General features: G+C 35.8%; 2 protein-coding genes across 2 annotated transcripts in view; one reads left to right on the forward strand and one right to left on the reverse strand.

Moving 5' to 3' along the window:
• Positions 1-11,922, forward strand: part of SGCG (sarcoglycan gamma) — a 100,374-nt gene extending 88,452 nt beyond the window's left edge. Inside the window, exons 6-8 of the mRNA XM_049778354.1 lie at positions 928-1,000; positions 9,358-9,481; positions 11,581-11,922. Coding sequence (XP_049634311.1) covers positions 928-1,000; positions 9,358-9,481; positions 11,581-11,754 — 371 coding nt within the window. The 3' untranslated portion in view covers positions 11,755-11,922. The remainder of the gene's footprint in view (positions 1-927; positions 1,001-9,357; positions 9,482-11,580) is intronic.
• A 3,524-nt stretch (positions 11,923-15,446) lies between these two features.
• SACS (sacsin molecular chaperone) overlaps positions 15,447-27,900 on the reverse strand; it is an 82,153-nt gene continuing 69,699 nt past the window's right edge. The window contains exon 11 of the mRNA XM_049778209.1: positions 15,447-27,641. Coding sequence (XP_049634166.1) covers positions 16,093-27,641 — 11,549 coding nt within the window. The 3' untranslated portion in view covers positions 15,447-16,092. The remainder of the gene's footprint in view (positions 27,642-27,900) is intronic.

Raw genomic sequence — 27,900 nt, forward strand, 5'->3', positions numbered from 1 at the left:
GCAGAGTCCTCACTTTAGGAGCTAATTTTGTTCTCAGATTTTTTAAAGCTTGTATTACAATTGCTTTGAAAATCATATTTTGTTTTTAGGAGCTACTTACTGTCCTTGGAAAAGTATGCAATCAGATATATTTTCAGTCCTAGAACTCCAGCATCCGTACAAATTCAGCACCAAATATCAAGTCTATTCAGAATAGACTTTTGAACACCTACATTTATTGCAACATTATTCATAATAACAAAAACCTGAAAATAAAACCTAGTGTCCAAAAACAGATGACTGGAAAAATAAGCTATGCACACAATGTATTCTGAGTAGAAACACTAGTTGGCAAAAACAAACAAAAAAGATTTGCTGCAATGTGGATGAATCTGGAAAGTATCACATTGAATGAAGTTTGTCAGAAGGAGAACAGACATAGAATTATATCTTTAATATGTGGAATATAAAGGAACACAGTAAAGAATTAACAAATGGGGCCAGAGAGATAACATAGCAGTAGGACATTTGCCTTTCTCATAGCTGATCCAGGATAGACAGTGGTTTGAATCCTGGTATGCTATATAATCTTTCATACAGGCCAGGAGTGACTTCTGAGTGCAGAGCCAAGAATAAACCCTGAGAACCTCTGGGTGTGACCCAACAACCAAAAAAAAAAAGTGCCTAATAACAAATTTACAGAGTTGAGTTTGCCATGATGGGGGAACCAAAATTTAGGGGATGGTGGCAATCCCTCAGACAGTGGTGGAGAAAAGTGGATACTATTGGAGGGTGCAGTGTCAGAACATTGGAAACCTATCATTTAGTGTTGAAATTCATGGTAAGTATAATAAAAAGTAGAAAGCAAAACAATACATTTGTATTTTTATTTATTTGGTGTCATTTACTTTATGTTCATAAAACAATTCCTTTTTATTTTATTCTCAGGGCCTGAGGGGGCTCTTTTTGAACATTCGGTGGAAACACCTCTGGTAAGAGCAGATTCATTTCAGGACCTGAGGTGAGAACTTTATGCAAACTTTATTCGCATACTCACTTATGAAAAATATATGGGCATCTACTAGAGTAATACTTTGGCAGTAAATATCAAATTCTTATTTCATTAATTATGCTAATTCTTATGACTTTCCATTTGTAACAAATCACTATTAATTCTATTCCAATGGAGGGGGAAAGTCACTCCGATTCTTCATTCTGACCCTAAACTCCAGAGTCTTTCATTATCTCTAACCACTGTGTCAGTAACAAACTGTTCCGTAACCTCTCCCATTCTTTTCTGTATTAATTTTTAATTGTAATAAATACACAAAACATAAAATTTACCATCTTACTTATTTAGGTGTACGATTTAAAAAGCACTAAGTGCATTCACATTGTTTTTGCAATTGCATCATTGTTCATCTTCACAATTCTTTTCCTTTACAAAACTGAATCTCTAGATAATTTTAAAAAGTCCATTTCTTTTGCCCAAACCCTAGCAAACACCTCGCTGTTTTCTATCGCTATGAATTTGATTGTAGATATGTCATATAGGTAGAATTATAAAGTATTTGTCTTTGTGACTGACATATTTCATTTAGCACAAATCTTTCACTTTTATTATATCTTTATATAATATATAAAAACCACTCACTTTATAGATATATTATGTTATTATATAGTCTATTGTGTTCTCATGTGTACTTTTCCATTCGACTGTTGAATGTTTTTATTTGCTGTTCCAAAATGAAATTCCTATTTTATAATAAAACTAAATGATATTTTTTTAAAAAGTCTTAAAGTCCAAGATAAAACTGCATTTATGATTTGTACTTGAAATATATGCATAATAATTATCATGACTAACAAATATTTAATTATCTGAGTACAGTGTGATGTGCTTCCAAAACCCAATAAAATAAAACATTCATAGTTATATCAACATTTTATTAACCACTGAGTGGTCTAAGGAACATTTTATAAATTATTAGTTTAAATGTATATTTAATTAAGAGCCAAATATTAATTAAGAACAAGATCATTTTTATATTGTATACCACTACATAGAATTAGGCAATTCTACCTTTTTATATCTTCATCAAAAGCAATAACAATTTGGAGTTGGAGAGATAGTATAGTGAGTATAATGGGTAGAGTGCTCTGTCTTGAATGCTGCTGACCCAGGTGAGCTCTTCAACATCTAATAATGGTCACCTGGGCACCACCAGGAAATATTCCTGTGTGAACAGCCAAGAGTAAATCCTGAACTTCACTAGATGTGCTCCCCCCAAAAGAATTCAGTTTATCATACACTCTTCGAAAGTATTTGTAGTATGAAATAGTGGCTATTATTAAATCAAGAATTTCTCTAAATTTTAAGGGCATATTATTACTTTTACAAAATTATTATATTTGTTTTTTTGGTTTTTGGGTCACACCCAGTGTTGCTCAGGGGTTACTCCTGGCTGTCTGCTCAGAAATAGCTCCTGGCAGGCACGGGGGACCATATGGGACACCGGGATTCGAACCAACCACCTTAGGTCCTGGATCGGCTGCTTGCAAGGCAAACACCTCTGTGCTATCTCTCTGGGCCCCAAAATTATTATATTTGGAACAAGAAATATTTTCTATGACATAAAAGTTGATAATTGCCTATAATAAATACTAACAGTGATGGAGATAGTTCAACAGGATGGAATGTATGATTTGCACTAGGAGATCTGGGTTTTATCCCTGTCACCTCATGGTCCCCAAGGCAACACAGAGCATTAATCCAGGAGTAAAAAGGGGAGTCAGTGAGAAATAAGCACTAAAAATGTGTCCTTAATGAGGAATTGAACTGAGGTCAACCGTGTGCAAGGCAAACCCCTACCTTCTGTGTTATCGCTCTGGCACCAGTCTAGAAATAAGTTTTTTGACTGAAGATTTTCTTTTAATCTCCTACAATAAAATTCTTAGTTTATATTAGGGAAAACTAATAATGTATATTATAGTTATTACTTTCATTCTCAATTATATGAACTTATTTACCTTGATTTTTTCCTCTTTTTCGCTGATTTTTCTTAGATTTATTAACATTCTTTCAGTCTATAGGCATAGTACAATGGATAGGGTATTTATCTTACATGCATATGATATGAACCTGAGTTCATTCCCTAAAGCCATATATAGTCTCCTGAATACCCACCAGGAAAGAGCACTGCTAGGAGTGGCCCCAAACCGTAATATATATATTATAGTATTCTCACTACTCACTACTCATGTTTCTTTTTGATTGTTTATTATTTTTATTTCTGTAATGTCCTTATTTTTACATGCATGGAGATAAATAACTTCAAAATCAGTATCATTCTCTTCCCAAGTAATAACAGAACACTTGTAAGGTTCTTTTCTTTGGGGGGAGTTGGGGATACATCTGGTGGTGCTCAGAGCTTACTCCTAAATTTGCACTTAGATATCATTCCTGGTGGGGCTCAGGGATCTCTCCTGGTGCAAGGCAAGTATCCTACCTGCTACACTATCTGCTCCAACCCCCTCTAAAGTTATTTTCTTACCTGTGTTATTTTATTATGAACTTTACTTTTACTCAGCTCCTGCTTTTTTAAAGTAATACAGTTCTAATTTTCCTTTTTAAAAAAGTTACATTGCTTTTTCTAATGTGTGCTTCTGCATTGCAAAATGCCCTTTAATTCTGGTTTGAACTTCCCATAGATTCTCTTTTCAGTGAGGATCTGTCTAAAGTACAGTCAACATATTCCCTCTCCATCAAAAATATACTTCTTTAAGGTGAATACAAGTTAAACTGGACTGAATTTCTAGACTGAGTAATATTAGATCCACATTACTTTTTTTTTATTTTGATCATCTTGGCTTACATATCTTTCATAGTAGTATTTTAGGTACATATTAACATTGAATCAGGGAAATACCCATCACCAAATTTGTCCTCCCCCCATCACCATTCCCTTCCTGCAACCCATATCCCCCACCATCACCCTCCCCCCCCCCCCGGGTTGCTAAAGTAGGTGGTCCCCTCTTTGTCTAGCTTACTATTAGTGATCTGTTTGGTCCTGGTACCCTCCCTTGCTTCCCCCTCTATTTGAAAGGAGGAGCTAGATAATTCTAGTTTTGTGGTTTTGTTTGAAGGAAAGAAAAGCAATAGAATGGAGTAAAAAATAAATTAAAAAAATAAAAGAAAAATCAAATAAGCTGAAAATGGGTGGAGTCCTTAAAGATGCCTTCAACCTCAGTTTGAGAGAGGGCATGAAAAAGGTAATTGAAACACCACAACAGTACAGAAAGAAATATCAAATATCCAGTGAGCACTACAGCAATAAAGACAAGCACCACACAATAGTCTCAGTCCTGAAATCAAAACATGCCGAGATCCACATTACTTTTGAGGCTTCATAAACAATCTGGTTTTTTTGTTTTGTTTTGTTTTGTTTTTTAGGTTTTTGGGCCACACCCGGTGACGCTCAGGGGTTACTCCTGGCTATGCGCTCAGAAGTCACTCCTGGCTTGGGGGACCATATGGGACGCCGGGGGATCGAACCGCGGTCCGTCCGAGGCTAGCGCAGGCAAGGCAGGCACCCTTACCTTTAGTGCCACCGCCCGGCCCCAACAATCTGGTTTTAATTCTAATATTGATTTGAATTTCTCATTAATCTTAACATTCTGAAGTTTCACCACAAAAGATATATTTGAATTCATATTTTTATATTTCTTCAATTTTAGAAACTCATGTTATTTCTCAGTCTTGGAAAGTGATTATTACTCCTTAAACATCTATCTTCCAGAGGCCACTTGCCTGTGGTCTGTAGGTATGTTGGAGTTCCAAAGGATAAAATTTAGTGATTTTTGAATAAAAAAATATTAGTTTTACTGACTGATAGCTGAAAATCAACATTCTTCTGCTTATAAAAAATTATATTTTTTCTTTTCCTTTTTAACTCTATTTGAGGCACCATAGTTCACAGTAATGTTCATAATAGGGCTGTATGTATGCAATGTTTTAACCAACACCATAACTGTCAACCAGTGTCAGCTTCCATCCACTATCTCAGGGCCCCCTCACACTCTCCCTTCCTTGCCTTCCAACCTTGATAAACTCATTTCTTTAGACCAGTTATTTTCTATTGCCATTGGATACTTGTTATTCCCTTACTGTGCCTCTTTATATTTCACATGAAAGAGATCATTCTGGTCTGTCCCTTTCCTTTTGACTAACTTCACTCAGTAACATAATGCATGTTTTCTTATATAAAACTTGCAGCAACTACCTTAAAATACTTCCACCATTTAAAAAATACTTAAATTCTCTCCTATCTTCTCTCTCTCTCATTCGCTCTCATTCTCTCTCTCTGACTCTCCATCTTTGTTTCCCTCTCTCTCACACCATCCTGGACCTTTCTTGTTTCTGGCTGCTACACTTTCTCTAACTCTTTGTTAATTTCCTTTTATGCTTTCAAAAATCTTGTATGGGAGGCCAGCAGCAGCAACCACTATTGTAAAAATAGTTTCATGTGCCTTCTCAGCTTAGGAGTTTTGTATAGACAGCTGTATGTTTCTGCTTACTCCAATCTCAGAATAAACAGCCTGCTTAGAATTGTGCATCTGTTGTAAGTTACCTTCTATCTGTATACCAGAGCTCTTTTTCAGCTGAAAGGACCAGACAGAAGATGAAACAGGCCTCGAGTGTTGCAGTTGGCTTATTACTGTAAATGAAAAGCAAGTTTCCATGAAATGCCACCACCTAAGCTAACCATTGGAGCCCCACGCAGTCAGCCAGACAGTTTACTCATTTCCTCCCCACAAGCAGCCAATATCCTGCTTACAACAACCATAGAGCCCTTATTTAGGTATAGCTTTCTCCAATTTTGTAATGTGTAGCCAATCTCTGCAAAAGTCACCAAACCCATTTGAAAGATCTCTAAACTAAGAAAGTAAGAATGTAAATTTGGCTAGGGTTGTCAAATGTGCTTGGTTGACCCCACCCAACATACTGATTTGTGGCTCTCAATAAACTGCTCTTTGTATAATTGCATCTTGGGTGTTTTAGTTTTGATGGTGGCCTGGGAGACTAGACCCAACACTAAAAAGACTCCCAAATATGGCCACAGCTCTTTTCTGAATTTCTCTAAAATACCAGCCCCAAAACACTATCACCTCTGTGAATGCCAACATTTCAACTCCCACTCATCACTACTTTGTGATTCTTCTGCTTCTGGTATCTTAAAAATACCATCTATTTGTCAATGTTTTATGGAGAGTATGTGTGGGTTGAGGTTCTTAATTATATCTTATCCAGCAATCACACACACACACACACACACACACACAGCATACAAGTACTGGTAATGAGTATCTGTATCCAAAATGGAAACATTTTTTGTTGATTTTTTTTTAAATTGTGTTTACAAACACGATTGTAGTTAGGTTTCAGTCATAAAAAAACTACCCTTCACCAGTTCAGCACTCCCATCACCAAAGCTCCCATCTTTCTCCACCCCCACCTGTATTCGTGACTCATCTCCCAGCTCATTTTTAAAAAATATTTTTATTTAAAAACCATAATTACAAACATGATTGTAGTTGGATTTCAATCATTAAAAAACACCCCCATCACCAGTGCAACATTCCCAACACCTATGTGCCCATATCTCCTCCCCCCACCTCATCCCACCTATATTTGAGACAGGCTTTCTAATTCCCTCGCATATTGACATTGTTATGATAGTTCTCAATGCAGTTATTTTTCTAACTGCACTCATGATTCTTTGTGGTGAGCTTCATATGGTGAGCCAGTGCTTCTGGTCCTCATCTCTAGGAATTGTTTCAATAATCTTTTATTTTTTTTAAATCCATAGACAAATGACACTATTCTATGTGTGTGCCTCTCCCTGACTTATTTGACTCAGCATAATGGATTCCATGTCCATCCATGTATACAAAAATTTCATGACTTTATCTCTCCTGATGACTTCATAATATTCCATTGTGTATATGTACCACAGTTTCTTTAGCCATTCATCTGTTGAAGGGCATCTTGGTTGTTTCCAGAGTCTGGCTATTGAAAATAGCACTAAAATGAATATAGGTGTGATGAAGGGATTTTTGTATTGTATTTTTGTATTACTAGGGTATATCCCTAGGAGTGGTATAGATTGTATGGGAGTTCAATTTTCATTTTTCTAAGGAGACTCCATATTGTTTTTCATAAGGGCTGGACTAGACGGCATTCCCATGAGCAGTGAATGAGAGTTCCTTTCTCCCACATCCCCATCAAAGCTGATTGTTCTTGTTCTTTGTGATAAGGTCCAACACCCATTCTTGATCAAAACTCTCAGCAAGATGGGAATGGAAGGAACCTTTCTCAATATAGTTAAGGCCATCTACCACAAGCCAGTAGCAAATATTATCCTCAATGGAGAAAAACTAAAAGCCTTCCCTCTAAATTCTGGTACAAGACAAGGCTATCCTCTCTCACCACTTCTATTCAACATAGCATTGGATGTACTCACTGTAGTGATTAGGCAAGAAAAGGATATCAAGGGAATCCAGATAGAAAAGGAACAAGTCAAGCTCTCGCTGTTTGCAGATGACATGATACTCAACTTAGAAAACTCTAAAGACTCTACCAAAAAGCTTCTAGAAACAATAGACTCATATAGCAAGGTGGCAGGCTACAAAATTAACACACAAAAATCAATGGCCTTTCTCTATACCAATAGTAATAAGGAAGAAATGGACATTAAGAAAACAACACCATTCACAATAGTGCCACACAAAATCAAATATCTTGAAATAAACTTGACTAAAAATGTGAAGGACCTATACAAAGAAAACTATAAAACTCTGCTCCAAGAAAATAGAAAGTCACAATGGCTTGTAAAAAAATATTGTAAATGTGACTGTGATGAGACTTGGTAGAAGGGAAAAGAGCAGTGAGAACTCAAACTTTGGTAAAGGGAAGTTGGCACATGGGTAGGATTGTTTGCATTGGAAATTGTATAGCTGGAACTCTATTTTTTTTTTTTTTTTGGTTTTTGGGCCACACCCGACGGTGCTCAGGGGTTACTCCTGGCTGACTGCTCAGAAATAGCTCCTGGGCAGGCACGGGGGACCATATGGGACACCGAGATTCGATCCAACCACCTTTGGTCCTGGATCGGCTGCTTGCAAGGCAAACGCCGCTGTGCTATCTCTCCGGGCCCCTGGAACTCTATTTTATTTATTTATTTATTTTTTATTTTTATTTAAACACCTTGATTACATACATGATTGTGTTTGGGTTTCAGTCATGTAAAGAACGCCACCCATCACCAGTGCAACATTCCCATCACCAATGTCCCAAGTCTCCCTCCTCCCCACCTGACCCCTGCCTATACTCTAAACAGGCTCTCCATTTCCCTCATACATTCTCATTATTAGGAAAGTTCAAAATGTAGTTATTTCTCTAATTAAACTCATCACTCTTTGTGGTGAGCTTCCTGTGGTGAGCTGGAACTTCCAGCTCTTTTCTCTTTTGTGTCTAAAAATTATTATTGCAAGAATGTCTTTCATTTTTCTTAAAACCCATAGATGAGTGAGACCATTCTGTGTTTTTCTCTCTCTCTCTGGATTATTTCACTCAGCATAATAGATTCCGTGTACATCCATGTATAGGAAAATTTCATGACTTCATCTCTCCTGACAGCTGCATAATATTCCATTGTGTATATGTACCACAGTTTCTTTAGCCATTCATCTGTTGAAGGGCATCTTGGTTGTTTCCAGAGTCTTGCTATGGTAAATAGTGCTGCAATGAATATAGGTGTAAGGAAGGGGTTTTTGTACTGTATTTTTGTGTTCTTAGGGTATATTCCTAGGATTGGTATAGCTGGATCATATGGGAGCTCGATTTCAAGTTTTTGGAGGAATCTCCATATCGCTTTCCATAAAGGTTGAACTAGAAGGCATTCCCACCAGCAGTGGATAAGTGGAACTCTATTTTAAATAACTTTGTAAATCATAATCAATGCCTGAATGAAAATAATTTTAAAGATTAAAAATGTGTTGAAATAGCTTTATATAATTATTCACAAATAATATTTTCTCCTGATGTGGTACACAAAATAATTTAATGCACTGAAACTGTGACTCTCTGGCACTAGGATTGAATTTTAAGCTTATATAGGACACCAGTTCCGGAAATGGAAAATATGTTACTATGTGTTATCTTTTAATTTTTGAATGAAAATTCTACAGATATCACTGCTCAAGAATGATATAAGGATTATATTTGATTATATTTCCTATTTTAAGTCATCCGTCAAAGGATTGATTGCTGTGATATACTTTTTAAACAGCTTTTTCTTGGTTTTTATTTCATTCCAGGTTAGAATCCCCCACCCGAAGTCTAAGCATGGATGCCCCAAAGGGTGTTCATATAAAAGCCCATGCTGGAAAAATCGAGGCCCTTTCTCAATCAGACATTATTTTTCATAGTAGAGATGGAACGGTGAGTTCAATATCTCAAGCTTTCATGTATCCTATTAACAATCATAAATATCATGTCAATGAAGATCTTAAATATACTAAGTTTATGATTGAATCATTAAATATTTTTCTAGATATGCTAAATTTATGGTAGTTTTTAAATAATCATTATGAAAGGTGTAAAGTAGGGTCTGGAGAGATAGCACAGTGGTGTTTGCCTTGCAAGCAGCCAATCCAGGACCAAAGGTGGTTGGTTCAAATCCCGGCATCCCATATGGTCCCTCTTGCCTGCCAGGAGCTATTTCTGAGCAGACAGCCAAGTAACCCCTGAGCATAGCCAGGTGTGGCCCAAAACCCAGAAAAAAGAAGGGTGTAAAGTAGAAAAAAGGCAAATAATAAGAATGGCATTAGGAGAACTATTACAAATTAAATAACCTAATCGGGTACAAACAACATCCATTGGGTTCCTTTTACTCCAGAGCACAAAGTGAGGAGTGGAGTGATTGTATAGCAAGTAAGATGCTTGCCTTGCACACAGTCAACCCAAGTGCAATCCCTGGCACTCCATCAAGTGAACTCTAAGTTCAAAGCCAGGAGTAAGCAAGCCCTAAACAAAAACAAAGAAGCAAACAAAAAGTGTTTGGAATAAATGGTAGGTAAAATAACTACTCTACCTTTGTTGCCTAGGAGGAAGATTATGACTACCCACAATACACTTCAATTCCTTCTAATAAGAAACTTTTTCTTGTGGCTGTTCAGAGTAATAACTATTTTGTGGGGTTGAAGAGAAAAGAAAGATGCTTGCCTTGTTGACCCAAATTTGATGCCTAGCACCACATTTGGTCCCCTAAACTCTACCAGAACTCCTGAGCCGGGAGTAAACCCTGAACATTGCCAGTTTTGCCCCCAAACCCAAAATTAAAACATCAGTAACAACAATGATTTCCTTATTATCAAATATTTCCAAATTTCAATCAATGGGAATTTGTTTGAATTTCAGTTTAATTATATAAAGGACAAAAAATAAAACTAATGGTCATGGACCATAAAGTTATTAAAGCTGATAGGGAGTTTGCCTTACATGTAGGTGGACTGAATAAGATCCTCTGAACCACATATGGTCCTCTGAGTGCAGAGCCAGGAGTATACTGCCAGATGTGGCCCAAAAACAAACATACAAATAAAAACCATAAACTGTGATGGTTTATCACAGCCAAAACTTTTCATTGTTTCTGTTGGCTTTTGTCTGTGTCTACATGCTTTTCAGCATCTAATAGAATCACACATGAAAAATAAACAAATTAATTTCCTATGACAATTGTTTCTCATAAAAATAAATTTTAGATAAATTCTAACTTTCAAGTGTAAAAAAATTGTTTAAATGAACCTATTTCTATGGATTATACTTCACCTTAATGACAGGCGATTTGACCACAAGCTAAATGACCACAAGCTAATTATTTACTAGTGGCAAGAGAGACTGGGCTACAGCCTGCAATAAGATGGGTACCATATGGTGCCAAGGATCAAACTGGGGTCAATTATCTACAAAATCTGCATCTAAACCTCCCACACCCCTGGAACTTGCTTTAGACTAGTCAATTTGAAAGTAATTTTTAGGATCATACATTTTCCAAGCTAAACTAACACAATGAGTTTTAGAATATTTTTGTTTTAATGGCTACCGGCATGGGAGCTAGTTAAGTATGTGTCCACTGGGTTTGAGTCCTAGCACTTCTGAACTTCCAACCCCTCAGCACCACCAGTGATGGTGGCCCAGGGATTCCCAGCACTGTATGCCCAAGCAGCATCATGTACTCAAGCCCTTGCCTTGAGTGTACAACCACTAGGCTAAGAATCACTGGGCTAACACCCTTTGATCTTCTGAGCACCACTTGTAATCACTCTGAATGAAAGTGACTGTCTTCCAATGAGGAATAGGAATTAAATTTACATCTACCTTTACTCTAGAACTGGGCTTTAAAGAGTCAGATTACTGTGATTTATATGAGCCAGGTGAAATTGTATAAGCAGAGGGGACACTACTTTGGACATTGAATTCTATGCATGTGATGTTTATTCTTTTTTTAACACCTCATTTTTCATTTTCTCTCCAAGCAGCTTGTACTTGATGCTGAAACTGTGTGTTTACCCAAGTTGATTCCGGAGACAAGTGGACCTGGTAGCAGTTCGCAAAGACTCTACGAGATCTGTGTGTGTCTAGATGGGAAGCTTTACCTCTCTGTGGCGGGCACGAGTACCACATGTCATGAAAATAGTCAAATCTGTCTCTAAGTCATCTGTGTCTTCCAGAAGTACCCGTTTCGCTTTTGTGCAACTTTCACACTATTCACACGGGCTTTCACACTTATGACAGTGACTTAGCATCCTAAAATGCTCAAACAGTAGCTGGGAACAGAAAGACATACTTTCAAAGCAACTCAGAAAGGAAAACATAAGAATTAAGATATAGGGGCCGGCGAGGTGGCGCTAGAGGTAAGGTGCCTGCCTTGCAAGCAGTAGCCAAGGATCAGGATCATGGTTCGATCCCCCGGTGTCCCATATGGTCCCCCCAAGCCAGGGGCAATTTCTGAGCGCTTAGCCAGGAATAACCCCTGAGCACCAAACGGGTGTGGCCCGAAAAAAAAAAGAATTAAGATATAAACAACATGATTTTACATTGCAATGTGGACACACGAAACAAATATCAAAGTTTGTTAATGATGTGTTTATTCTACCCGACCTTCATCAGAACCATTGTGACTTCTCCTTGCCTCCCTCATGTGAATATACAATTAAACATTGAATGGGTATGCATAATTGATTGATGATTTCAAGCTGTGGATCTCTTAACTCTCTATAAATAACATTGTTTAATCCTAAAATGGCCCTATAAGGTGTTTCCCTAATCTTACTCAAACCTTTAAATTCTCTGGAAAAGTATGTCAAGTTTCATGGAAAAATCTTTTCATTCTGAAGGCGTTTTGATTTGATTTTCAATATATAGGCAAAGGAATTAATTATACAAAATCAGCTCATCCATATCTGCAGGATCAATAAAAAATACAGCAATCTTTATTTTTCACAAACTTCACTTAGGGTATACTTCCATTAATCCTTTCAAAAATCCCGAGATTGCAGTTGTTTTACACACACCTATTTCCGAAACTCTCAAGGTCATACTCTAGCAAATGGAAAATAACCTAAAATATTTACTTCAAAAGTTGATGTGTCATTCCATCCGAAACACGACTTTATATGTAAAATTCATTTGACAAAGAATTTCAAATCCAAAGGGGTTTTGTCATCCAAGATCGTAAGAATTGCTCTGTGCATGTATTTACCATGAAAAGACAGATAGAATAATTGTCACTCTACAGAACCAGTCTCACAATTTCTGAATATGTTTAGTAGTAATTGGCCATTATGTATATATTGTTACTGTGTAAATCATCTGGTACATACTTAATAAAAACAATTTTGTTTTCATCAATTCCCTCAATGTTTAACATGCCCTTTACCACCTGCCCACACAAAATATGGTGACTTTGGTTTGGTTTTCACCAGTTGTTTTAATGAGAATCCCCCAAAAGCTCAACAATGGTACTGGAACTTTCCAGTTATAAGATTCAGAACTATAAACACAAGTTTGAAATAATGTTTAATAAGTCTCAGAACTAAGAGTGAATTCTTTCTAATGCTGACTTAATAGTGCATCCCATTTATAACTATTCCTCAATATTTTAAATTATGATATGAAGAACACCTGCAATTGCAAAATAAAAATGCAATTTTTCCTAAGAGGTTAAGCCAAACACTTTAAATATGGGCTAAAGCTTTGCAGGGAGTGGGCATTTTTAGATTACGAATTAGCATTTTCCTTTCCATTAAGTCCTTTTTCTTATGTCATGTTAAAATATAAAGTATGTATTACCTTTGTTCAGCTCAATAAAATTTGGCAGAGAACATACAGCTCTGCCTCAGCTTGGTCCAGAAAGCTGGAAGCTCCCTGACCTCATGTTTTTCTCTCTTGAACCAGCTTATTCTGTGTGATGTTCTCACTGCATAATGGGTAGAACTATGGGGAGGACAGTCACCACAGATTACCTTTAGTTAGAAGCAAAACTTTCGCATAATCTTTTTTTCTAAATGTGTCACATATATTTTTGTTCCAATGTCAGAATAAGAACATATCTAGTGAAAAATACAGATATTCCTGATGCCTGGTTTATAGACCATTCAGTGTTGATATTTTAGTGGACCCCATCCAATAGCCTTAATTCTTTCTAATTTTAGAAGCAACAGAGAATTCATGCATAAAAAAAGATGAAGACCAAAAAACCTGCCTTAATAATAAAAGATCCTTAATTTGCAGCAAAATGAATGTCCTGATTTGGGAAGTAGGCATAATTGTATGTCCCCAAATGCTATGCCCACTGTGTTAAGTATTGATAGACCACCATTTCTGAAGTCAGCAAAATTCAAAATAATAAAATAAATGAAACACACATTTTCAAGTCCATCCTCATACCTCAGGTAAGCCTCTATTTCTAGGGACCAGTAAATGATGATGGGAGCTATGCTGAGAAAGCAAGAATCCTCACAGTAAAGCTACTGGGTCTGCTTTCTCTACTATTCACTTTTGCCAGCCCTAGTTTAAACTGCTTTTTATACTATGTATAAGTCTTCATATTTAACTCAAATCTGCAGCAGTTTGGAAATCAAATGAACTTGTATCAAACATAAACCATAAACCCTGTATGAAATGAAAGGCTTAAAAAGCATAGCTAAGTAAAATGCATACTTTCAAATAAAAAACTGCCACAACTGAGTTTGGATTGAAAGAAAATAGGAGTACTTATTGTGAAACTATAAAAGAGGAAAAGTATACAGTTTAAACATATAATATATAATTCTTATTTATAAAGAAAATTTAATTTGGGATTTAGTGTACAAGTAAACAAGTTAATATAAATGACATCCTGTAGTTGACAGAAATTGACATCCTGGCCTGCAAATACTCAGAAAAGATATTTTCAGATCAATTAATATATTTCTAAAATTATAAATTCAGATGAAGCTCTGAATATTTTTAATTTAAGTGAATGTTCATAGGTTTTCATTCCATCAATAGCTAGGTTAGTGTTGATCGTCTCTGGAATGCTTCAGTAAAAAAATTCTGCCACTGTATTCTTTTTAAAGCCCAAATTTTCCAATATATATACAGCTAAGGAGCTTGTTAATCCACTATATTTTTAAGTCTGTTAAAAAATATAAAAAACTATAACAAAAACCAAAGTTTATCTCTTAAGATTTTAACATCCAAAGCAAAAAAAGAATAATAAAAACCCCCACATATTCTGAATCTTATCAAAGTAAGACCCAGAAAACTGAAAACTCAGAATTCAAACAGAATCAGTTCTGGTCTAACAATGATTTCATATGTACATTTGCTTTATTAAAATTATGGCACTTAAGAGCAGATATAATTACATGGCTTCACATCCAGAAGCTAAACAATAGATGTGCAACATTCTTTATTACCAACAAAAGTAAAAAACATGTTCTGTAAGCCTTTAATTGCATTAAGTATATTTAGCATAATGTGTAGTAACACACTTATCTAAATTATCTTTTACGCCTTGTAAAAGTAATGTTAAATAAGTATGACATTCAAACATGATGAAAAGTAACTGTCAGTTCTATATCATTCATGAGGGAAATACATGTTACTCCTTTCTCTTTAACCAATTTTCATAATAATTATATAAGTATTTAATATTTTTAAAATAAAAATATTCCAGTGCAGAATGAAAGAAAAGTTTTTAACTGCAGCACCTTTAGACAACAAAAGAGTACATCCTGCTCAATCATATTTGACAAACATAAAATCTGTGAAAAAATATGTACACACAAACAGAAAACAAGAATTCTAACAGTTGATTTATGTTTTGGTAACTAGTCCTTGGAGTTTTGTTAACACCTGATAAGATTGCTACTGTTTTATATATCCATATCCTATTTTTATGAAATAGGAATCCTGTAAACATATTTAAAAAATTAAAATCAGAGCATAAAGTATACTTAGTATACCCTAAGAAGTACTTCTGCATATTCTTAATCAAGTAATAATCAGGATTAAAATATTGTACTATTTTTAATGTTTTGAGTCTTTAAGATATAAATTTGCAACAAAAATTATAATCAAGTCCAGCTGATACAACATCCAAAATGGATCTAATTAAAGAATTTACTCCAAAGAGTTTATTCCTCTTACATGTTTGATCAATGACATGTCCAGTTTTTAATTAGATCCTTCAAATACATCAAGACTTACACGGACTCATCTTGCAAACTGTTAAGTTTTTGTTATATAAAGTGCAGCTCAATAATGTGCCTTATTAGCCATTCCAATACAAACAGCAATTTTACAGTTCACCATCTTCAATAAAAGTGTTTAGTTTCAGTCAAGAATTTCAATACTATTCATGTTAATAACAATTCCCAAACAATCTTCTCTTCAATGTGCTTCAAAATTCCTAACAATGAAGCTTTTCACATTGTATACAGCAATTCGAAGCTGGAATAAACACATTCAAAATTTAGCTCTTTTTTCATATTCTTTAAATACCTTCATACTTTTTGTTGTATAAAATTTTCAAGTTTTATGATGATGCATGCCGTACATTCCATCACTCGCATAGCTACCTCTGAGGTGAACCTGTCATTTGGGATCTGTGGGAAAGGAAGCAAATCGGGATATCTTGTCTTTAAACTGTCTACACCATATGCTTCCAAAGTATGGACATCATTTGTCAGCCCTTCAAGTTGCTGACTATACTCCTCTATTTTTTGTGCAAGTGCAGTTGGCTTCACATCTTTATCAGATTTACCTCTAACAGCATAGTCAGCTGCAATCAAAGCTAACTTGGTAGAAAGGTAGCATTTAAAACATACCCATTCATTGGCATTTTTATGAAGATCATTCCTGGCAGCTGAAAAATTGGCTCTGGCTTGTCTTAACCATCTACGTGCTTCAACTGGATTACCAACAGACTTGAAAGTAGGAGGAACAAAGAACCTTTGAGAGTAAGTTTGTCCAGCTGTTGGGGGACACTTTTCTTTATTTTGTTGTTGCCTTTCAGATTTGTGGCTTGTTGCTTCTTGATTCCATGAAGTGTAGAATCTTTGAAATGAGTACTTGTCAGACTGAAATCGGGATGCAGAGCTTGAAAATGTTCTCCTTGAGGTTCTGTCTGTATTTTGATCTAAAAAGGTCTGCTTCTCTAATCTGTTGATCTCATTTTGCAAATGTTTAAAAACTTCATTAGCAATATCAAGATTCTCTGGATTTTTATCTGGGTGCCATTTCAAATACAACCGCCTAATAATCTTCTTTCTTTCGGATTCCGGCAATTTCCAAGCTTGCTCCACTACTAATGTCACTTCTTTTAAAATCTCTGGTAAAGAATTCACCTTAAGCTTTTTTGGGGAATGATGTTTGGAAGAAGTCTTTTGGCTCTCTCTAGCAAAGAAGGGAGGAATGCTTCGTAAACCTGGAGTTAGGAGCTCAGTAGGACTGGTAGGTGTGGAGGGGGCACTGTCTCTGCTTTGGGAGCTTTCTTCAGGTCTTGAAAATTTGTACAGATCAAGAGAGCTAACTATTTTATATTCACTATAACCAATATCTATCTGATATATCTTTCCTAGAAAACTAGAATTATCAGCATCTTCTCTTTCAACTTCTTGTACAATAATTGCATATGTATATGTTGGTTGATATGATCCATAGATATCACCACCTTCAGCATCAACAAGGTATCCTACATATTCTCCTGGATAAAAAACATTCATAGGATCCATAAGCAGAGTATAATGAATTTCAGCAGGTATGGGAGTGCCAGGCATTGGAAGCTCAAGCTTTGATGGTTCTGAAGAGTCATACTTCACTCCTAAACTGTCAAGTTTCTCACCAATCCTGTAAATATCATTGCATCCTAGCATAGCAATTAAATATGAAGTGTCAGATATCAAATTGTCAGTTGCTGACTTAAGTGTCATTGCTAATGCTAGTAAGAAATTAATATCTTTACTGTCTGAATGCTGTATATACAGAAGAATTACTGCATTACCAAACCTCTTCAAAAAAGCAAAAGTTTCACTTCTACTGTGGGGAATAGGATTAAAACCTTTAACTCTTAACGTTGTTTGAAGCTTTTCAAAACAGGACACTTTCAATCCTTCTCTGAGAGCTTTGCAAAGTCTTATGGCTTTTTCTTCATTTGCTAGAAAAGCATTATCATTTTCATGCTTCATAATTCGAATCAACCCCGTGATGAACTGTTCAGAAGATAAGAGTAACTGCAATCTTCCCTGAAGAGAACACAGTGCTCCAAATTGGCACACTTTGGGAGTCTCTTCATCTAACTGTTCTTCAAGTATGCTGCTCAATAAACGTGGCCTGAGCTTCTGAGGAAAAAGCATTATCAACTTAGTATGAAATCCGTGGTCTTTTCCTAAGTAGCACTGGCTAAGATCAACCAACATCTGCACACCAATATTCCCCTGGATTCTGCTTTTGTAATGTGGTGCATCATCAAACACTAAAATACTTGATTTTACTAATCTACCATCTTGACTTGGAAGGTAGAGTGCAAGATCTCGCATATTCTCAAGATCACTCCTCACCTTGACTGAATCATTTTGTAGACTCTTAAACAGGCCTGAAACTACTCTCTTGACTGTACGCATTTCATTAGGATCCAACTGTTTTCCTTCTGAATTTTTAAATATGCGGCTTAGCACTTCAACATACTGCTTAGTAGAAATAACATCTTCAGTACCTAAAAGTTTAAACAACTGATGAAATGTACCTAATTCTAAAGGTAGCTTATACAAATAAGGTTTGAAATCAGACTCATATTCTAAATTTATCACTACCTCTTCAGGCTTAAGAAGTTTCCAACCATCTTCCACCATCACAAAAGCAACTCCCCGGAGTTGAAAACGAAACTCTCTTTTGTCTGCACTGAGAAATTCATATATGCTCCTTAAGACCTTTGCTCTAGTTTTTACCATTTCTTCATCTAAAGTTGTTATATTACATATGTTTCTGCAATTGTTGATGACTTTATCAAGAGGAGGATCCAGGTTAACATTAAGCATGCTTAAAACTTGTTCAAGCTGTTCTTGTGGACCAAGGTCATTACCTTCTTGTTCTTTGATAGTCAATGGTGTGGCTTTCTCTGGGAGAATGGGGCAGGATGTCCATAACAGCTGAAGCACATCACACTGCTTGAATTTTGGATTTACTTGTGCTCCACTGAACTTTATAAGAGGAAGTGTTCCATTTACTTCTTGATACTGAGGATGAAATCTAATGAATTCAGCTGGGGCCCGCTCAGGACATAAGAATGGTATTAAAGAAAGTTCTTTTAGAAAATTTCCAGATAACAAGTCCGTTCTTTCTTGAAATATATGGTAGAGAAGTATGTCGACTGTATTTTGTAGTGTTTCTTTAGACCAATTTTCAGTATTGGCTCTCACACTAATTTCTTTGGCAAACTGTAACAGCTGTTGCTGTGAAAGTATGTGTTTTAATCCAATATTCCTTAAGAATTCTACCCAGGATGTCATAAAAGCAACTTGATTTTTGGGTTTTATAAGTTGTTCCAACTTTTTAAAGAATTCCTTAGGAATGAACAATTTTTCAGGAAGCATGACCTCAAAAACTCTCACAGTTCTATCATAAAAATGTTTTGCTTGCCTTAGTCGATTATTAGCATCATGAATTATTAATATACTTTCTAGTTTCTCAAAGAGTTGTTCCTTCATTTCTGATGATTCCTCGACACTTGATAACCTTGTCTTAAGATATATCAAGTGCTCTAACTTTGCATCGTAAGAAAGATTTTCAACTTTTGGTAAGAGATGTTTCAAATATACTTCAAGATCATCTACAGGTACACATCCAAGCACCTCATAGAGTTCCTTTAAGTGCATTTTCTCCTCCAGAAATGCAGATGACAATGATTGTGTCCATTTTTCTACTTCAACTGAAGGAATGCTTTTTGTCAGTACATAGCAAGTTCCAAATTTTGCAATGCTCATGTAGCGGCCACTGATAGATCTGTAGCATGGAAGTGACTTTAGAATTTTAATATCATCTTGAGACATCAAGTGACTCAAATTGCAATTGAAATACATCAATAGTGCTTCAAAGTCATTTTCTAATAATTTTTCAGTTCTAAATGTTGAGGTTTGAACCATGTATTGAAGAGCTTTCAAGATGCTTGTGGGACTTTCTATGTTGGCTGTGTGACATGACAACAAAGGAACAAATGCACTGTCCTTGGAACAGATTTTGTTCAATGCAAGCTGAACACAGCCAGCCTTCATGAGAACATGGAATACCTTATCACTCTGAGCATTTGGAAAAACTGCAATGTGCATGAGGCTTAGGGGAAGCAGAACATCCCCCTCAGGAACTACAAGCTGATTGGTTGAAACAGTGAATTTTGTTCCTGGAAGCAAGGCCCAGTCTTTTAGGGTATCAACAACAATGTCAAATGTTGGTTTTGTTGCCTCTTGATCATCATTCATACTTACAGATTCACTTATAAAATGCCATGCATTCTTAAGCCAAGACTCATTTGCAAAATTATCTTTCCACTTGGTACAATTTTTGGTCTTATATTCACGAGGCAATACAGAAGAAACCAAATCAGCAAAGCTAGAAATGTCAAAGACTTTAGCAACTTTACTGTTCAATAAAATATTACTATATTTCAAATACAATGTATTCATGAACAAGTCTTTGCGGGATGGAATCAATTCATGGTATGTTGTTAGAAACTTGGGTTTTTTGGCATCAAAAGTCTGTAAAACACTGTCCAATGTAATGAGAAGGGGCAGTCCCTCCACTTCAATCTCATTTTCTTCTGTCTCTTTGAAACAGTAATCAACTAAAAGTTTTAAACTATGGAAAAGTTTTAGGTTAGTCTGCTGGAGACGACAAGGCAGCTTTCCAATATGACAATTAGTGTCAGGAGAAGAAAATGTCATTAAAAAAGCTCTAACATCAGCGGGAGTTACGTAACTAACAGGGATATCTGCATCTATAAGACAGTGGTATAAATTAGCAGTTTCATCACAGTTATAAACCAAGTTGAAGCCAATTTCTAAAAGTAAGTGTTTCAGTCTATATACATTCTCTGCTACTGTTTTGCGTGTTGTGATATTATAATCGGCATTTTTAAGATGTTGTAATTCATCCTGCAGCAAGTTGTCAAAAAATGGTTTCGTTTTATTTGAAGTTGGCATATTAATCCAAGTAATTATAACTGCAGCATGTAAATCAGAACCATCAATGTTTGGGGCTCGTACAACTGGTAACAGACGTTTCATATCCTCATGAATGCAACTATAAAGTGCTTTTACTAGACAATAGAGATCTGGCTGTAGATCAAGTCTATTAACAGGAAAAAATGATAAAAATTTCTTTAAAGTATCTTTTACAACATGAATAGACGTATTCTGCAAAACTGACAATGCTGGGTCTGAACCAGGGAAATACCGCTTTTTTAACTGAATCAGTAATTCAACATATGCAGGAGCTATTAGTGCTGTCATTAAACTGTTATTCCAATCACTTCGAACACCAACTCCATTATCATCACGCCACAGATTTCTTCTGGCTGAATCGAGGGCAAAGTGGCCATTCACATGAAAAGGAAGCCCTGTCTCTAAAGAGAGTGGTAAAAAACAGAAGGCCCTATGTGGCTTTTTATAATTGTGAGTAATGCAGGCAGCCACTCCACCACGTGGGAAGAGAGTAATATCTTGGTTTTTGTGAGCTGATATTACACTCTTCGATACTTTTTCCATACTTGAAAAACCGGATCTATTACAAATTAGCCATGTTGTAAGATTTCCTTCAGAGTCTTCAGTGTCCATAGTATAGGTTATCTGTTGAACTGGTATGTCTTTCAATTGCCTCTTTTTAGTAACACTATCAATTACAGATGCATGAAATTGTTTCCTTTTCAACCGATCTCCATCAGTGATTTTACCTTTTACAGAATATAGCACATTTAGAGCTCCAGAAGCTTTATCTATTTCACAAATAGAAATTTTTTCCATGTGATTAAGAAACATTAAAAGTTCTGCTCCATCTGACCTCAGTTTGTCCAAAAGATTCTGAACCATTCTGTCTGATGATGGTACTGAGGAAATTTCTGAAACTTTTGCCATTTCTGCATTACGGAGAGGAAATCTGAACATTGTGCAATTATCCAATTTAAAGTGGGATCCCAAATAAAGATCCAGAACATCTGAGAACTGTGTTCTAAAATCTGCATCCAAATCTCTAAACATGCGTCCAGGACTAACAGATGTGGCTCCTGGTGCATATCTGGCATGGGGATCAAAAATACACAGGATGTCATTGCCAGAAATAAAAGAAGGGCAGTCTGTAATGTGGTATACAGAATTAAATCCTATTCCATACTGTCCAGTTTTATAAGGATTTCCTTCTTTGGTACCTTTTCCAAGATTCTGAATGCCCCTGACATCATCTTCTGTGAAAGGCTGGTTGTTGTAGACACAAAGTGCTGGTCCTTGCAGTGGAGCCCACTTATCATCAAATATTCTGTCCACTGGGTGCTGCCTAGGATCAAAAACAAAGCAGATTTCTGTGGCCTTTGCATCATCAGCATTTTGAAGAAGTTCTTTTAACATTTCCTTTTCCGAAGGATAGGCGTTAAGGATACTTTTAATTCTGCTAGTAAGTTTTTCTTTCTGTCCAAATTCAGTGCCAAGTGTTGTAAAACAGACGTTGGATGCATATCTTTCTAAGGCTTTATGTCGCTTTGGTACTGCTCCTAGTTTTACTGCTACTTCCCGAGGTATATCAGCATGACAATATTTTACAGTGGTATCCTTTACTTTTATCCAAGGACAATCATTATAGCATAAAGATTTAGCAGGGAGGAGTTTAAGATTGGTATCTGGCAATAGTATTTTACCATAATTTTTTTCACAAAATTCTTGTTTCTTCTCTCTAATAAGGCTCCATATTCCTTCACTAATTATTCGCCGACAAAGCTGAAATTTCTCTTCTGTTAGTTTCTGTTTTCCTTTTTCTTGATCAATAGATTCCAAAACAATGGCAAAATCTTCAACAGTAAATGACTGCCTTACACCCACATTCTCAAAAAGTTCACGAAAATTATTTTTGTATTTATTGGGCAACTGATAAAGGTAGGGTGCTGCTTCAAAATTCAAATGAAAAGAAACTTTTTCTGAATCAACATACGCATTCTCAACTAGAATGAAACTAAAGGTTTTTAACTTTTCGGTAACAGCTATCTTAGTAATTTCACTTTGCATCATTGCTTCATGAAGATATTTGTAACACGCATTTGTGATATTCTCCTGGTACAATGTAATACCATCATCAACTGATTTTGCAACTTCTTTCAATTGGTTTACAACCAGATCAACTGTTGGCTTTCTTAATAATCCCAAAAACTCTTTAACAGCCAATGGCACTGAACCACAACCTCTAAAAGAATGTGAATTTTCATTTAGAATTGGTTGTAAAAGACACACTGTATCCTGATGCTCAGAAGTATAAAGGTCAGTTGCAGCAAACATGGTTTCTGGCTTAAAACTATTACCTTTCCAGTCCAAAGAAAAACCCGCTGGTTTTGTTAGAAATGGAAGGAATGGTATTGTTTGGTATTTTGAGGCAAAATCCTTAGCCCTAGGATCCCTTATTTTAAGTTTTTCATCAATAAGACTAATCAGTATGCTACTTCTTAGACAAGCAGCAACATGATCACTTTTATTAATTTCAGCTACTGACTCCGCACGTTCTAGCATGTCATCCCATAAAATATCATCTTTTGCCATACCTAAATGAACAAGTTTAATTAAAATTATAGGATTAAGATAGTCCTGAGTAGAGCCATATGGAAACCGTCCATCATTTGTGTCAAATAGTTTTGCAACTCGTCCCTCAGGATGAATTAATCTTGATGGTAAAACCAAAGGATGACCCTCCAAAGAGCAAGGGATACAAGGAGTAACACGAAGAATTGCTGAGAATTCATCGACTTTTTCATTTAAAACAAAATTCATTAAAGGATCTCGGAGTTCTGCCTCAATTTCTTGAATATTTGGAAAAAATACTTCGGAAAAAAACTGTTTCTCTGAGAATGTATTTTCAAGCAGTATCTGTTTACACCCTGCTTCTTCAAATCCAAGTTTCACTGAAGAAGGAAGTTCAACAGCACAGAGGTTTTTTGAGCCAGTTTTCTTGAGGTATTTCAAAAATATCTTAAAGGCTGCTGGACCAACATCTTTTCTTTTAAGTATAGAGTCATCTAGAAATCTCACATTCTTCATGGAAACCCATGTTGATCCATCAGAGAAGACTCTGGTCAATTCTTTCCCCTTCCCATGAGCTATATCTTCATAAAATCCATGACATATTACAGAAAAGTCATCATGAACTAAGTCAGGATCAGGCCAAACTGCATAGTAAGTATAATCCATTAGCTCTTCACTGATGGCCAAGTCACGTAGAACACAGAGTGCCTCTAAGTAAGCTTTCACAATGACATGTCTCATGAAAGTGGTGTTCCATCTTCCTTTTGTATCTGTCTTCCAGATTTCTTTTCTATTTGAAGTAACAGCAAAGCACCCATTGATGTGAACTGGCAATCCAGTTTTTATTCGTAGAGGTAAATAGCAAAATACCTCTCCCACATGTGATTTAATTGTCCACTTCTGGTCCTGAACTTCGGAAAACAGAACTCCTACTGAACCACAAGGAACCAAACCTAGTCTGCGTCCACTTTCACTCAGTGAAAACTTTAGAGCCTCTCCAGTATCCATGCAGGTACATATAAGCCAGGTGGTGCAATCGACTGTTTTTTGTGGCAACTCTTCTAGTGGCTTCTTTGACTGTGAAGACTTGGCCATTTCAAAGAGAGCAGCTGGGTCATCATCTGGGCCTCTAAAAAGTGGTGACTGTAAATCAGCAATCCTTCTGAACACATGGCGAAATTCTTCAACTGTGATCTGAAGAATGCTACATGACTTTGGTGCATCTGTGGAAAGCTTTTTACTACTGCCATTGCAAGTCTTCATGAGTTTAGCAGCTTCTTTTAAAACACTCACTGCAGGTGCATTCAGTACTTTGGAAGTGCAAGTTTTTTTTTTAATTATGATTGTGTCTTGTGCTAAACTGGGATTAGTTTCCTCGATTTTCAAATACTTCAAATACATTGAGTTCACACTTTGAGTAAAAATGATAAGCCTATGTCCGCACAGACTAAATTCATCTACAAGAGAATAAATATCTGCCGTGTTATAGCAAGTACTACTAACTTCACTCACTTTTGCTTCTTGCTGTGTTCGAAAAGACAGTCTAAAAAGAGTTCCATTGTAACTATAGGGTGCTTCTACTGTCAAAGGCAGCTGACAGCCAAATACATCTATAAATGGTTTGAACTGATTAGGAAATTTCCTGAGTCTTTTCTGTTGTTTACTCCAGTTAATTTTGATTCCAGGATTAGATTTATCTTTAATGTGTTTACTAATATGATTTATGTTTGGATCAAACATTATCATAAATTCTCGACTCATAATGATGGGAATGTCAGTGATATGATATACAGAATTAAATCCAAGGCCAAATTTTCCAACTTTATCAACTTCTACCCTTTTTAGAGATTCTCCTAACCTAGTTATATTCAAAAAGTCTGAATCTGAAAATTCAGAATTATTGAATGACCACAAAGCAGGTCCATGACAAGCTGCCATTCCTGGGTCTAGAAGATTCTCTCTAATGTCCATATTTCTTCTCATATCAATCATGAAACTACACTCTGTTGCATTTGCATCATCAGCATTCTGAAGTAATTCTTTAAAAATATCTGACACTGAAGGGTATTCTTCCAGAATATTTTTTATTCTTACAGTTAGTGGTTCTCTTTGTCCTGACTGTTCAAATCCCATATTTTCTGGATTAATTAATCTTGTACTGAGACATGGAACTTTCAGCCATTCTGCTGTTTTCATAGGAATATCCTCATGAACCAAAATGATTGGTTCCACTGAATCTTCTAGTAAGTCATTAAGGTCATCAACTTTTATGTCACAGTAACAGCATTCATGAATTGGTTTCATAATGAGTTTAGACAAATTTTTGCTATGATGTATAGGAACTGGTGTATTAGGGCTTGCTGGAATCTGATTACTATACAGCCATCTGATAATATTCAACATAAGATGAAGATTTTGTTTACTTTCTTGTTCACTTAGCTCTTGTTCACTTTTAAGGTATATCTTCTGAATGACCATAGAAATGTGATCTGATGTCAGTTCCTCTATTGAGCCACAAGACTTAAATAGTTGGTGGAATTTTGCCATAGTTTTTGGCACACTATGCAAATAAGGCTGAAGATCAAGATCATGAAAAGGTTTTATCACAGCTTGATTAAGAGGACAAAATTTTTTGCCAGTCCAAACCCATGGAAATTTTAAGGCTCTGAAAATATCCTTCCCTTCATTTAAGTGATCATGCATAAATCCATAAATTTCAAGCAAAATATGCTGGAATTGATAGTAGTCTTCATCACTAAATGTTTTTGAAGTATACCAATCAACAACAATTTTAAAGTGTTTCAGGACAGCATTGATACTAGGTTTTGTGAAAATACCTAATGTTTTTTCTAAATTGGTATGAATGCTTTCAACAAGAGGGAGAGATGAACCCACTAGGATTGCATGGGCTACGTCACACATCTCTGGTGGTGCACAAAGATTACAGAGATCTCCTTTCCAGACTAAAGAGCCTGGGTAATTTGGGGGCCTTTCTTTGCAAGGAAGAACCCATTTGATTTTCTTTAGTGTCGTCTTGCCTTCAGAAGACTGTAAGAGTGTATGATTCTTATTTAAAACCAATAAAAGTGTTTTAGCTTTCTTCAGAACATTCTGATTTGGACAGGAATTGACATATAAGGCTTCAATTCTTTTTGCCACTTGCACAATATCTTTTTCTTTCAGACTAGCTTCGTTTTTCAAACCAATCTGTCTTAAAGAGTGAAGAATATCTGGTGACATGAAATCTGAGGGTGGGAAACAAGTATCTTCTTCATTATAAAAAAGATCTTTTAAAATTTCTACATCAGGATCAAAGAGATCACTAGCCGATATCATCTGTTCCTGTGAATTCTGAATGAACTTTAATGGCATTAACCAATCAAGCACATTTGGATTCTCATTTTTAAGAGAAGAGAGGTTCTCAAGAATCCATAACATAAGACATGTTATTTCTTCACGTGAATAAAATGCATTTTCAATATCTTTCAGTACAAGCTTCAAGCAACTAGTGGTCTTTAACTTCTCTACTTTCAACATGTTTGCCAAACGAATAGTAGCTTCATCACTACTATCTATTACTGAAATAGAGAGTCTCAGATCTGATGGAAGTTTAGCAGTATGGTGCAAGACTTTACAACCTTTCAGTTTTGTATAAGAGGAAACTCCCTGATCAGCTGGATTGTTAATGCGCTTAAATATCGTTAATTCCTGAATTATTCTTTTCTCCCTATCACTGCTATCGGATAAACTTGCTAAGAATTTCCTCAATGCATCTTTGTGTGTTGGAAGTAGAGAAGCTATTTGGTTGCACAGTTTCTGCAATGGCATCTTCTCCATTATCTGCAAAAGAGCAGTTGGCAACGGCGAATGAAGATATTTTTTAATGAGTGGGTGTTGAATGGAGGCATCTAAATTTTTAAGGACAATCCCTCCAAGTTTTTGTACAATGTCTGCTATAAATTCTGGAAGCTGAGCTTCAGATCCATCATCTAAAATGACTAATGATGGAATCCGGAGTCTAATGAGCTCCACACATTTCTGACCTTCTTCTAGTGTAGTTCTGGGGATAAGTGGCATCTCATCAAATAAAGTCAAATCCTCAGAAAAATGTATATAGAGAGTCTTCCAAACCATTTTAAGCCATGAAACAGATGGATGGTTTTTGCTTTTATCAAGTGGATACCACTGAACAATCAAGTCTCTGCCAGGCCAGAACATATTCATTACTTCTTTGATAAGACGTGCAAATCGTTCTGGATTTAGAAGCTGCAGCTGAGTACACGGTCTCCCTGTAAATCATATACACAAATGCTGTAAATACATGTTGGTTCTAGTATAACTTACATGTCTTTCATTTTCACAAATTAGAAAGTGATTAAGAATAATTTAATTTTACATTAAATAATTTAATTTTATACTAAAAATGTAAAAGTTCAATATAAATGGGATAAGATCATTTATATATATTCATAAATGTTCTAACAAATAGTTATAGTAACTTTTAGAAAAAATTATTTTCTCTGGAAAGTGCTTAAATGTGTAAAATAA

The sequence above is a fragment of the Suncus etruscus genome, chromosome 8 (assembly GCF_024139225.1).
Source record: "Suncus etruscus isolate mSunEtr1 chromosome 8, mSunEtr1.pri.cur, whole genome shotgun sequence".
In the NCBI taxonomy this organism is placed as follows: domain Eukaryota; kingdom Metazoa; phylum Chordata; class Mammalia; order Eulipotyphla; family Soricidae; genus Suncus; species Suncus etruscus.